The 12,906-nt window shown below is 54.6% G+C and overlaps 1 protein-coding gene across 6 annotated transcripts in view; it reads right to left on the reverse strand.

Moving 5' to 3' along the window:
* Positions 1–7,935, reverse strand: part of CSNK1D (casein kinase 1 delta) — a 32,780-nt gene extending 24,845 nt beyond the window's left edge. For 2 of the 6 annotated variants that reach the window (XR_014773195.1, XM_084750261.1), the window contains exons 1-2: positions 6,982–7,935; positions 215–325 (exon numbers count right to left, since the gene is read on the reverse strand). Coding sequence is in view for 5 of the 6 variants with exons in the window: in XM_084750261.1 (XP_084606387.1) it covers positions 215–325; positions 6,982–7,057 (187 nt within the window). In the remaining variant the exon portion in view is untranslated. Of the gene's footprint in view, positions 1–214; positions 326–463; positions 483–6,981 lie in introns of those variants that run through there. The other 4 variants (XM_084750265.1, XM_084750264.1, XM_084750262.1 and 1 more) reach the window with 4 other exon arrangements.
* Between the last annotated feature and the right edge of the window lie 4,971 nt (positions 7,936–12,906).

The raw sequence follows: 12,906 nt of genomic DNA on the forward strand, positions 1-12,906 counted from the left end.
CATGCAGCGCCGCCAGGGGCACTTCCCACCACAGTAGACATGTTCATTTTCAGACTTACACAAAACCCGGATTTCAACGACATTGTCATCTAATGGGAAGCTAAGAACGGTAGTTCTGAACAGGACCTGTTAAGATTATGCTGCCTTCTCTTGGGCGAGGTCTTCTGTATCGGAAAGCCACGCGATGGTAGATGTTTAACCCAATGGACCTTACCTCCTCCCTGCATCATTTTGTAGATCTTGCTCTCAATGTGGAGCTGAGGATGTTTGGTTTTGACACATTCAAGCTTGATGGCAACTTCTTCTCCTGCAGCAATGTCCGTACCTTGGCAAATAAAGAAAATTACATGTATTTTGTTGTGTCTAGCTGACCAACACAGAAAGCTATCCTTAGTCCAAAAATATATAGGAAAATCTATTTGGCATTCCACCTTCCACTTTCACCTGAACCCACTGCACTCACAAGTCAGTCAGCGGAGTTGTAGGTTCTGCTCTGTCTACACACTCAGAGCACAGCACGGGAGAGTAACGGGGTGTTTCCCTGTGACGGATGGACAAGCTGTGGGGAGTATGCTCAAGTCTCCCCCACTCTCCCTCCTCAACATCTCAGCGCAGACAGGCTTGACATCGACCCACACATCTCCTCTCTCAGGAGCAGCTCTCAAATGGACGCAATCCCCTCACGGCTGCAGGAGCCATCCCCAACCAGCCTACCACAGGCCTAGCAGAGACCCTTACCCCTTTATAGGTCAGGCTGGCCTTGAACTCAGAGACCTGCCTACCTCTGTCTCTCAAATGCTAGGACTAAAGCCAGGAGCCACCCTCACCCCACTGGGGACAAAGACCAGAATGGACTCTCCTCCTAAGCCTGGCCAGCTCTGCAGCACAAACAGGGGGCACGGTTTTTGTTAGTTTGTGACAAACGCTATGATGGCCAGAGCCTAGGAGTTTGGAGGCAGAAAGACAGTCCCATGTATAAACGTCCTGTTCATACTTTACTCCAAGCTGCTTGGGACCTAATGACGACAGCCTGCTGCACAAGGCCCTCCGCCCTGACAGGCTGCTTTTAAGCAGAAAGCAGTGCCATACTTCCAGGACTGTGGTTATTTGAACAAATCAGCCTGGCTTTCTACAGAGCCTGACACAGCCACACAGGAGCATGGTCTGCGCTGGGCAGACGAGCTGTGGACTGCACAGCCTGGCCAGCTCTTAGTGACTCAGTTTCTCTTGTCAACTAAGAGGGACTAGGGAGCTGAGGAAACAAGTGGTTAATGAGTCGTTCAGGTGGAAAGCGTACAGATGGCCTAACCAGAACCATGCAGACCCGCTGCTCCCAGAACATGTGGCCCAAAGCCAACCTCCAATGCCGCAAATCCCCAAGAACAATCAGACCCAGTAGTCGCCATTGAACAGCCCAGGGTTAAGAACTTTACTTACTATTCCACAAAAACTCTTTGGGACACTGGCAATAAGAGGCAATATATCCTATTTTGTTGCCTACAGGGTGCGAAAGCTATCCATTTACACAAGAAGTGACTTCATCTAGAATGTACTTACAGATGAAAAATGACCCTAGTTCCTTTAAGGACCTGGACTCTGAGCTGAACTTGCTGGCCAGGATTAACGGTGACTCACTTCACCAGTTACGTCAGAGACTCCCAGCACCCGAAAGCAGTAGTCCCAGGGACAGCATACCACCACTGCCAGTTGGCAGGTCCACGGGGACAAGACAGCCGGGGCCGGGCAGCCTGCAGCCCAGGGCCTTCAGGGAGGTGCTCTCCACGCCCGCTAGCGTCACTCTTCTGTGCCTCCTGTATGTAGCTCACACCTTCTCCACCACCCTGCAACACTGTAGCACTCTCAGCCTTGGGAACAAATGACCACTAGCACAACGCTAGAATATGATGTAAATTACACTGCTTCTTTCTTTTCTTTTCTTTTTTTCAAGACAGGGTTTCTCTGTGTAGCCCTGGCTGTCCTTGGAACTTGCTGTGTAGACCACACTGTCCTTGAACTCAGAGATCCGCCTGCCTCTGCCTCCTGAGTGCTGGGATTAAAGGCGTGTGCCACCGCTGCCCTGCTGAATTACATCTTTTCATGGAGCCAGTGCCAAGTACTGTATCAAGAAAAGAGCTGCTGGGCGTGGTGGTGCACGCCTTTAATCCCAGCATTCGGAAGGCAGAGGCAGATAGATCTCTGTGAGTTCAAAGCCAGCCTGCTCTACAAAGAGTCCAGGACAGCCAAGGCTACACAGAGAAACCCTGTCTTGGAAAAAGAAAGAAAAGAGAAGGGGGGGAGGGGAGAGGGAGAGGGAGAAGCCTGTAGGACCTATTAAGAGGGCTGCAGTGAGTCCAGCAGGAGAGCCAGCTGGACACAGGACATGCAAACAAGAGGACAAGGCCTACTCCGGAGACCTCATTTGTGTAAAAGACTAAGCAGCTCCAAGTTACAGGCGCCGAGACAGATTCACTGATACGTAGCCGTGTAGTTCTGTCCCCTCGCCCAGCAGGCTGCACGGGCTGAGCCCCACTAGCATGCTGAAGGTCCAGACACAAGACGACTAGGAATCTGGTAGCAACTTAGCACTACTACAAAGGCTGACATTATCGGGGGCTGGAGAGATGGCCCAGCGGTTAATAGCACCGCTGCTCCCCCAGGGGTCCTGACTTTAATTCCCAGCAACGACATGGTGGCTCACAACCATCTGTAATGTGATCTGATGCCCTCTTCTGGCTTACAGGTGCACATGCAGAGAAAGAGTACTCATAAATAAAAAACAAAACAAAAAAGGGGAAAGGGAGATTTACTCAATGTAGTCATATTGGGCAGAACAACAAAGAGAAATCCAGTGACCCCCTGAGCCCCCCAACCACCCGGGCACTGACTTGAGGCTCAAACATGCTGAGCATGCTAGGCTCAGGCTGGACCCTCCTGGAACTTCAAACACAGGGCGAAAAGTAGCATAACTAAGCAGAGCTGTCAAATGTGGTCCCACCCTGCGGTCTCTTTCAGCTCTGTCCAGAAGGGTAGTCATCTAAGCCGGCGGAACTGTATGAAATCTTTCTGGACATCAAGTTCCTATTTGACTTCAGCCTTGACTTTCCTCCAACACAGGTAAATTTAATTCTTTGGTGTCTAGCTCAGTAGATAAAACACTAACTCCCCAAGCAGGAGTACCAGAGTTTGGATTCCCAGCACCCATGTAAATGCCAGGCAGCTGTGCCATCCTACTTGTACCCCACACTCAGAAAGCACAGGCTGGATCTCTGGAGTAAGCTGTTAACTAGACTAGCCAAACTGTGGAGTTCTGGTTTCAAATAAGAGACCTTGCCTCAATATATAAAGTGGAAGCTGGGTGTGGTGGCGCACGCCTTTAATCCCAGCATTTGGGAGGCAGAGGCAGGTGGATCTCTGTGAGTTCAAGGCCAGCCTGGTCTACAAAGTGAGTCCAGGACAGCCAAGATAACACAGAGACCCTGTCTCAAAAAACCAACCAACCAACCAATCAAAAACAAACAAAGTGTATATATATATATATATATATATATATATATATATATATATATATAAAAGCAGAGAGAGAGAAAGACAGAGAGAGAGAGAGAGAGAGAGAGAGAGAGAGAGGGTCAGTTTCTGGCCTCCACATGTACGCATGCTCCTGTGTATACATGCATTCATATGTAAACACACATACATGCGCAATTTTTTAAAAAGACCTTCCTGTGGAAGGTCACAGTGACATTGGAAGCACCCACTCTTGTGGCCCACCAGTGTTCAGAAGCCCTTCAAGGCTGTGAGGATAAGGTTTTAGATCCCAGGGGATTTTTAAGCACATCATAAAATCTGACTGCACTGCCCATCAAGAGGTGGGCAGCTATGGTGCAGAGAAACTGGATGGAATGGGCAGGGCACAAGCATAAAACAGTGGGCACGAAACCTACAGTTCACCAGTCACAACCTCAGGCTGAACCACTTGCTTCCAGAGGATGAAAGCAGCTGCCAAAACAGTAGGTAATGCTTGTCCTGCCTCTTGTGCACCTAGTACTTTGTAGGCTGGGCCTACAGTGTGGAGCTGAACAGACCTTAGCCTACTATGTCAACCCGGACAACCTGGACGCCAGCCTAGGCCACCCAACAGGCCCTTCCCTGTTCTGGGCTGGCAACAAAGTCACATCACAGTATAAGCTCTGTGTGAAGTGCTATCTAGTAGGAAACAGAGAGATGTAGCAGCAGTTAAGAGCACTGGACACATAGTAACAGTCTCTAACTCCAGTTCCAGAGGATCCCGCCCTCTTTTGGCCCCAAAGGGTACTGCATACACACAGCATGCAGATAAAATGCCCATTCACATAAAATTTCAAAAGAAAAAGGAAAGTTATCAAGTGGCACAGTACCAGCAAAAGCAAAAGGGTTTTTTACTGGTCTCCAACGCCTCAAAAACATCAGTTCCAGAGCAACAAATGCAGGGGAAGGGCCAGTGTGGAGAGGCTACCTAAATCAGCAAATCCTCATCCTGTCCAGGGGTCATCTACAGGTGTGTGGGCAGCAGCACACTTGACACCTGATAGCTTAGACAGCCTTAGACTGAAAGTGGGCAACCCAGAAATGAGACTCATGCTGCTGCTGCCCTCTCAAGAGGCAATTCTGGAGAAGACATGAGTGATGACCTGGCGGAGCACTCAAGTCCTGCACAGCAGCCCACAGGGAAGCCACAAGCACAGGCTTCACGACTTACAACCACAAACAGTTCTGTATGTTTCTATGCAAAAAACATCTCTGAAAGAAACCTAAAACCAGGAGAATGTCACTGGAAGAATAGAGTGCTTTGTGAAGAATACCAAAGCAGGACGGTCAGGAAATGTTTTCAGTGACATTTGCACACTGGCTTCAAGATGAGGACCCAACGCTACTCATGCTCCTTGCTGGGATGGATAAGCCAACCCATCCCATTGTCTTCAGGTCGTCTTCTCCAAACCTTCCTTAGACCTGCCTTTCTAGCCTATCTTACTGTAAGTCGCTCACTTCATGTTTCAGTTCCCCAAGGTGGACAGAAGGGCACCAGCCAGGGCTACACAGTGAGAGCCTATCTTAAACAAAACCACCCAAAACCCCACACACCACGGCAGGCAGGTAAGCTAGGGGCTCTAACCCTAGAATCCCAGTGTCCACTTGGAACACAACAGAGGACTCATCAAAATAGAACTTTCTGGAAAGGTTAGCTCATGTGATCAAATGCTGTGACCGTCCTCTGCCCCAGGCCAGCCAGACACCCACATCCCTGTAGAAGACCCTGAGCAGGATACGTCTGTGCTGGGTCAGGACAGTCTCTCAAGCCCTCAGTCCTTTCCCTGTCCCACTGCTCTGCTGGAGGTGATTTCTTTTTTCTTTTTTTTTCTCCTTTCTTTCTTTCTTTCTTTTTTTTTGAAGGCTGCAGGAACCAGGCAGGGCAGAAGGGATGTGACTGAGTGAGCGGCATGCCCAGACAGCGCTTGCACTGTCCTAGAGAAAGGTTTACATCTCTGAATGACATGTGACCACCGTATCACAATTTGGTTGTTACAATCAATCTTCAGAAAGTACAAAACCTTTTGGCAAGATCTCAGGGAACAAAACGTTTCAAAATGACTATTTTCTGATGCCCACGAAAGGGTGGCTAATGGACTGGTTTTCAGTATAGCTCCTATATCCTGAGGTTAAACTTCTGCCAAAATCTATTGTTCTATAAATAAGCCAAACAGCTCCAATTTATCCAGCACTTTGACTCCCAAACTCTGCCGAGAAGGCATCTGGCTGACTACTTGGTTATAAATATTTAAATAAGCAAACCTTAAGTATATTTTACTCCTCCGACCACTCTGGCAAGTAGTACAGGTCAAAGGCACTGATGTGGCACATACATAGCAGGGTCACCCGGTGTGTTAAGCAGGCACCACAAACACTTAGGAACTACCCAAACAGGCCAGCTGCTGAGGTCCTGGACCCGGGAAGCCCGAAAGGCAAGGCCCAAAGCACTGCTTCTTCCTGACAGGGGCCAAGGCGGCAAGCGCTAGCCTCTAACCACCACCACCACCACCAGAAAGGGCTCTTAGCGCTCAGGTCCGGGGTCGGCTTTGGAAAAACTTATAATTACACTAAGAAATGCAAAGGGGGGGAGGGGTGGTTTTTATTTTAAAATCCCTAACTGGCGGGTGTGAGCAAAGCTTTGGCCAGCCACCCGGCGGGGCCAGGGCAGCCTACCTGACAGAGCCCCCGGGCCACGACAACTTTCACGCCACTTCTCCCCGCTGCCAACACCTCCCCACCGACCGCCGTGCCCGCCCTAGCCAGAGAATGTCATTGTCCAGCGAGTCAACGCGCAGGGCGACCCACGGCCGAGGGGCCGGGAGGGTCCGCGCCGAGTCAGCGGGCAGGAGAAGCCGCCGCGGGGAGCGGGCAGGCCCGGACGCCGGCTCCCCACCTCCACGCCGCGTTCCGATTGTTTTGACAGTTCTGTCCCCCCCACCACCACCACCACGCACGCACGGGAACACCGGGGGCCGCGCCGGACCCTCGGCGGAGCGGAGCGTGGCCTTTGTTTACCGCGGTGACCTTAGGCGCGCCGGGTGGGGTGGGGTGGGGTGCGGGTGGGGGCGATGCGGGAGGGGGGGAGCCCCGCCGCCCAGGCCCTGCCCCCCAGCCCGCTGCCCTCCCCCGCCCGCCCCTCCCCCGCCCCGCCGCCCCCCGCCCGGGCCGCTGCCCGGTTCCCACGCCCTCTGACACCGCGCCTCCTCCCGGGGACCCCCCCTCCTCCCCGGCCGCTCCCCGCGCCCAGCGCGGCCCCCACCACCCACCGCGGCCGTTGGTGCCGGTGGCCCGGGCTCCCCCGCCCCACCCCGGACGGCGAGGCCGCCGAGCGTCCACCCCAGCCCCGCGCAGGCCCCGGCCCGCCGGCGACCCCGCCCGCCCGCCGCCCCGCAAGGCCCCGGGGGCGCCGGGCCTCACCGAGATAGATGTCCCCGAAGGAGCCGCTGCCGATCTTGCGGCCCAGTCGGTACCTGTTCCCGACCCTCAGCTCCATGGCAGCGGTGCGGCTCGCTGCTGCTGCCCGCCCGCCCGGCCGCTTCCTGGGTCTGCGCTCCGGGAGGCGGCGCCGCTGCTGCCGCTACTGCGGGTCCGGTCCGACTCCGCCCCCCTCACGGCCCCGCTTTCACCATCGCTTTCCGGTCGCCCCGTCGCTCTCAGCGCCTCAATACGGGGCGGATGGGACAGTCCGAGCGCCGCCGCCGCTGCTCCGGCCCCCGCCGGCCCCGCTCGCCCTCTCCCCGCCGCGGATGGACTCGGATCTTCCGGGCCTAAATCCCCCTTCAGCTGCCTAAAGGAGCCGCCGCCATCGCGCTGTGACGTCACTTCCCCTAGCAACCCACAGGGGCGGGGCCACGGCGCTCGGGGGCGGGGCCTGCCTGCCTGCTGGGAGGATTGCGCAGTCGCAACCTGGCCTGTTTTCACCCCTGTCCCGCTAGCCGTGGCTCCCGCTGGACCACCACCACGTCTGGTCTCTCTGGCCTTTCCATCTGTCTCTCGCAGGAATCCGAGGAAGCTAAAAATGCACACGTGGTAGGGAACGCCTGCAATCCCAGCCCTTGGGAGGACGAGTCAAGAGGATCGTGAGCTCAAGACCAGCCTGAGCCACAGAGACCCTGCCTCTAAACACACCACACACACCAAAAGAAGCCCCGGGAAAATGCCCCGAATGCTGCCCTTTGCAGATAGGGAAACAGGGCACCGAGGGAGCTCCAGGCCTGGCTCTGGGGCCACAGGTAGACAGTGTGCGTTGTAGGAATCGCCAGTCCTGGGCTTTGAATGCTGCAAAGCATGCAGTTGTGGCCTGCTGCTGCCTGGCAGCTTCTTGCACATGAGGAGTGGGGGAAGGAGGCTAAATGTTGTTGTTGTGTAGAAGGCGTGTCCCAGACCCTGGGCTCCCCGGGGCCATCCGCCTGGACACCAAGTCAGCATTTCTAGCTGTATTGGATCTGAATGTTCTTCTGGCAAATGCAAACATGAATTCTGAAGTTCGGGCTGGTGGCCAGTTTCCAAGAGTTGGCTGTCCGTTCTGAGCACTGGGGCGGGCCTTTGGCGGACCCTGGACACTGTGCACAGGGTAGGGAGCTCCATGACACCTCAGATAGGGTCCTGGCTGGTGAGCAGGAAGCGCGGTGCAACAACTGCCCCAAGGGGAACATGGAGCTCCCATCTGTCCTAGTCTCCCCTGGCTCCACCACCTTTGGGTGCACTGCAGTGCCTGCTGGCAGTCATGTTGGGGAGCACTGCACATGTGGCTGGAGACAGAGGACACCAGAAGGCAAACTGAACCCAGAGGCCACTGCCCAGCATCTCAGTCCAGGGTCAGAGCCAGCCTTGACTAGTAACAATCATCCCCCTGACAGAATCTGCTTACAGTGAACAGCACCCAGCTTCCCCATCAGAGAAGCCCAGATGCTGAACTGGAAACACCACACACCTGGCAGTGGGCTCGACCTCTCTCGACAGCCTTGGGCCTGATCCAGTGGTGGTCCCTCAGGAGGCACCTGCTCTGTCTGGAATAGGATCTGAGGGTGTGAGCTGCTGTGTGCCTAGGGTCCTGCGTGCCTTTCCTATCTGTCATCTTCTCCCCCCCCCCCCATAGGGTCTCTCTGTGTAGTCTTTGCTGTCCTGAACTCACTCTGTAGACCAGGCTGGCCTTGAACTCACAGCAATCCACCTGCCTCTGCCTCCGGAGTGCTGGGATTAAAGGCCTGGCTCCTGTCTGACATCCAGTCGGCTGATAAAGCACCTGGTGGTGAAGGGGAGGCAAAGCGTGGAAGAGGCCCCAGGCAGGGTCCATGCTCTTGCTTTTGAAGGTCGCTCACAAGCGGCCTGTGCCGGGGCTCCTGGCTTCTCATCACATGCCACCGGCAGGAAATGTGTGCCAGAGCCATCCCCCGGGCATGCCAGGGACTGCAGTGGCTGAGCTCATGACTGCTGCTCACCACCTGCACTTCGGAAGCACCTCAGGTCCCTCCTGCACCCACGCTCCACCCTCTCTGCTCTGCTGCTGGCTTGAACATTCATTTGAGGGGGGCCAAGTACCAGGCCTTCTATAGCCACAGTGCCCGTGCAGAGGCCAGCACAGGTGCCTGGCAGACATGCTGTGTTCTCTTGAGAATGGCTTTGTTAGCCTCCCAGCTCTTGGTGACCCTAAGTGATGCCCACCCTAAGTGTTCAGTAAACCATCAGCTTCAGGAATGAGTCCTTGAGCCGGGCGTGGTGGCGCACTCCTTTAATCCTAGCACTCGGGAGGCAGAGGCAGGCGGATCGATGTGAGTTCAAGGCCAGCCTGGACTACAAAGTGAGTCCAGGACAGTCAAGGCTACACAGAGAAACCCTGTCTCGGAAAAAAAAAAAGAATGAGTCCTTGGATCAGATGCCCAGTGTGGGGCACAAGGTCAGGCCAGCCCAAAGCAAGACAGCAAGGTACAGACGCTGCCTTGAGGGCCTAGGGTAGGCTCTGTGGGGTCCTGGCTGCCCCTTTCTTCGCCTCACTTCCCGACAAGGGTGCAGGCTCTCCCCTCCTCAAAACTCGTACCTGGATACTGTAAGTATGTTGTAGACTGGGCACCCCTGCCCAACCAAAGTCTGCTTTAGCCACAAACCACAGTGGAAGCCTAGTCTCCTCAGGAAGGTTTGAGTGGCTCTAGTTGGGGCCGAGGTGCTAAACAACTTCCCAGCTGCCCTGACAGAACCTGGAGCATAGATGCCATCGTGGCCTTGCTGAGCGCAGCCCCCTGTCCTTCGCTGTGAGGGAGGGGCGCGTGTGTCTGCGGTATCCCACCCGCAACGCTTATAGTAGTTGTGAGTTTCCAGATACATACAAGACCGCTTGGCCTCAGCCCAAATCCCCAGCCTCCCAGGCACAGGGTGAGGCTCCCTTCCACAGTCCCAAATCGGGAGCCTCGTGAGGTGGGCGGAAGCCTGATTTGTCCTTCATCCTGTACTGGGAAAAACAGAAGGAACACATCTTCCTCCTGGAGGGAGGGAGGGCATCTCCTGCTGAGCGGCCTTTCTGAGTGGACGTACCCTTGTTTAACTAGAGTTTCCCTTCCATTTAAGTTTTGCAAGTCATCCTCAGAGGTGCACCGCCAGGCCTCCACAGATTTAGCCACTTGTCATCTAAATTTCCTTTAGATTTACTATGTGAAAGCGTTTTGACTGCATGTATGTCTGTACGCCACGTGTGTGGTGGAAATAAAGCCCATCTCCTCTGCAGGAGCAACACGACCTCTTAGCCAACATGTCTCTGACCCCCAGACTTCACCCTCTTATAGTCCCCACAAAGAAGTTCAAAATACCACTCGCACCTCAGGAGTGAACAGAGAGGCAAGGCTTGGGCTCTGAGGGCTCAGAATTTATGTTTCCTGTGTGGCCATCAACACTCAAAGTGATGACCCAGAGAGTGCTCACTTCTCCACTCAATCTCCACCTTGTCAGGCAAATAGTAGCCACACCCCATCTCCAGAATCCAGGAGGCTGGTGTGTGTGTGTGTGTGTGTGTGTGTGTGTGTGTGTGTGTGTGTGTCCCAAGATAGACACTTGAAGGCCTGACTTGGGTTAGACACAGAATGAGAGGTACTCTGGGGGTTCCCTCACAGCTATTTCTCTTGTGGCCCCACTCTTACTGGCCATTTGACTCTGTTCTTACCAATGGACTGCTCTAGCTTCTAGAAGTTTCTGCTCATAACAGCTTTCCTGCCCTCCCAAATAGTCAATCCATTCAGTTTGCCGAGCAATGACACCTGGCAGTTAGCCAGTTTTATTTTTCCTCATCAGATCATAGGTCATAGGTCGCTAGCTAACCCCAAATTGTCACTTCAAGGCAGTTAGGAGGGAACCGGGCCATTCCCAGACGTTGTGGCTACTTCTGGCTTCCCGTGTGCTAGCCCTGGGGCTCTTGGGGTCACTGGCAGAGCTTTGCACTTGGGGAGAAGGCCATCGTTTCAGCTCACTACAGCCGGCTCCCTGATGGGCACCAAAGGTCAAAGATCAAGGCTCCCCTCTGACGGCACCACAGGAATGCCGGTGCACCCTGCCCAAGGTGGCACAAGCTGGCCATTGCTGGTGGGGTTCGGGGTCGGGGGAGATGGATAAACCAGCTCACAGATGAGCAGAAATTGCCAACTTAACAAAAGCTGTAGGCTCTCACGGCAGCAGCCTGCGACACAGGGCTTGCCCTGGCTGCACTTTGCAGCTTCTGGCAGTGTCTAAGACAGCTGATGGTATTAGAGTTCTTAGAGGAACAGAGCTGATAGAATAATTAGTAAGGTGGGGTTTAATATATGTATTACATATGGCAATACACGTGTATGGAGGTATTAAAATGGCTCTCGTTGCTCAGCGGGTCCAGCGGTGGCCGTCCACCAAGGGAAGGTCCAGTCGTCCAGTCCACGAGGCTGGATGTCTCAGCTGCTCTTCAGTGCACGCTGGGATCCCGAGAGTAGGCCCCGACGCCAGTGAAGGAGTGGACTTTGCCAGCCAGAACGAGGGCGAGCAGAAAGGAGCAAGGGCTTCCTTCCTCCCTGCCCTTTACATAGGCTGCCAGCAGAAAGTGTGGCCAGACCAAAGGTGAAAGATCTGGATGAAAAAACTCCCTCACAGGTGTGCCCATCCACTTGGGTTTTAATTAGCTCCAGGTACAATCGAGCTGACAGCCCTGATCGGCCACCAGGGTGTCTTTGCTGAGTCCTTAGCTGAAGGGTGAGGGGTCGCGCTGGCCTGAAGGAGATCAGCTCCTGGGCGGGACCCGCCGTGGAGCATGGGAGTTACTGTGCAGGTGGCCAGCAGGGTGCAGGCTCACAAAGGCGTGTGTGCGTGTGTGCGCGCGTGTGTGTGTGCGCGTGCGTGTGTTCGTGTGTGTGGTGTGTGTGTGTGTGTGTGTGTGGTGTGTGTGTGTGTGGTGTGTGTGTGTGTGTGTGTGTGTGTGTGTGTGGTGTGTGTGTCTGTGTGTGTGGTGTGCGTGTGCGTGTGCGTGGTGTGTGTGTGTGTGTGTGTGTGTGTGTGTGTGTGTGTGTGGCCATGGCAGCACCCAGCCAGATGCTGAAGGGAACTGCAGGAAGTTCTGGGCTTGTTGAACTCAGGTGAGAGAGACACAGGCTCCTGTAAGAGCTGAGGGAAGCGGCACTTCGGGTTCTGAGAAGTTCTGTGCTAGTCTTAGAATCAGGCAGAGGTGGGGACCCCTGACCCACACAGAGAGGACGGAAGTAAGTCTGTGCCCCCCACCTCCCTTAACTCAGCCCCATGAGGCCAGGACTGTGGAGAGTTGGCCCCGGGGATGCCGTGTGGAAGGCACCGAGCACAGGTGGCTGCCTAAGTCAGACCGAATGCGAGTAGAGAGCCAGCTGTTTGCTTCCTGGTTCATGGGAAGCTTGGTGAGGAGGGGACCCTGAGTCTCCCTGCTGGGCCTGGGCACTGCACTGACTTCTCCAGAACCACTGATCTCCACACACAGGAGCTGAAGCACAGGGCTGAGTGACACTGCTCCAATAAAGCCAGGACTCAGGCTGGGCCTCCTAATCTTTTTTTTGAGACAGAGTTTCTCTGTGTATCCCTGGCTGTCTTGACCTTGCTTTATAGACCAGGCTGGCCTTGAACTCACAGTGATCTGCCTGCCTCTGCCTCCCAAGTGCTGGGATTAAAGGTGTGCGCCACCAGGCCCAGTTTGGGCCTCCTAATCTTGATGCCTGACCTGACATAGTTCCTGTAGATTATCACTCGGCTACGGGTGTGTGTGGGCAGTGGGGTGTACTGCAGCAGTGGCCTCTCTAGAGCTGGCTATGTAGCTCTGGGTTCCCCTCAGCCTAGCACCCTTCCTCTGCATCCTTTCCCATCCAAATTCCT

Source organism: Acomys minous, assembly GCF_964271855.1.
Source record: "Acomys minous genome assembly, chromosome: 12".
Classification (NCBI taxonomy): domain Eukaryota; kingdom Metazoa; phylum Chordata; class Mammalia; order Rodentia; family Muridae; genus Acomys; species Acomys minous.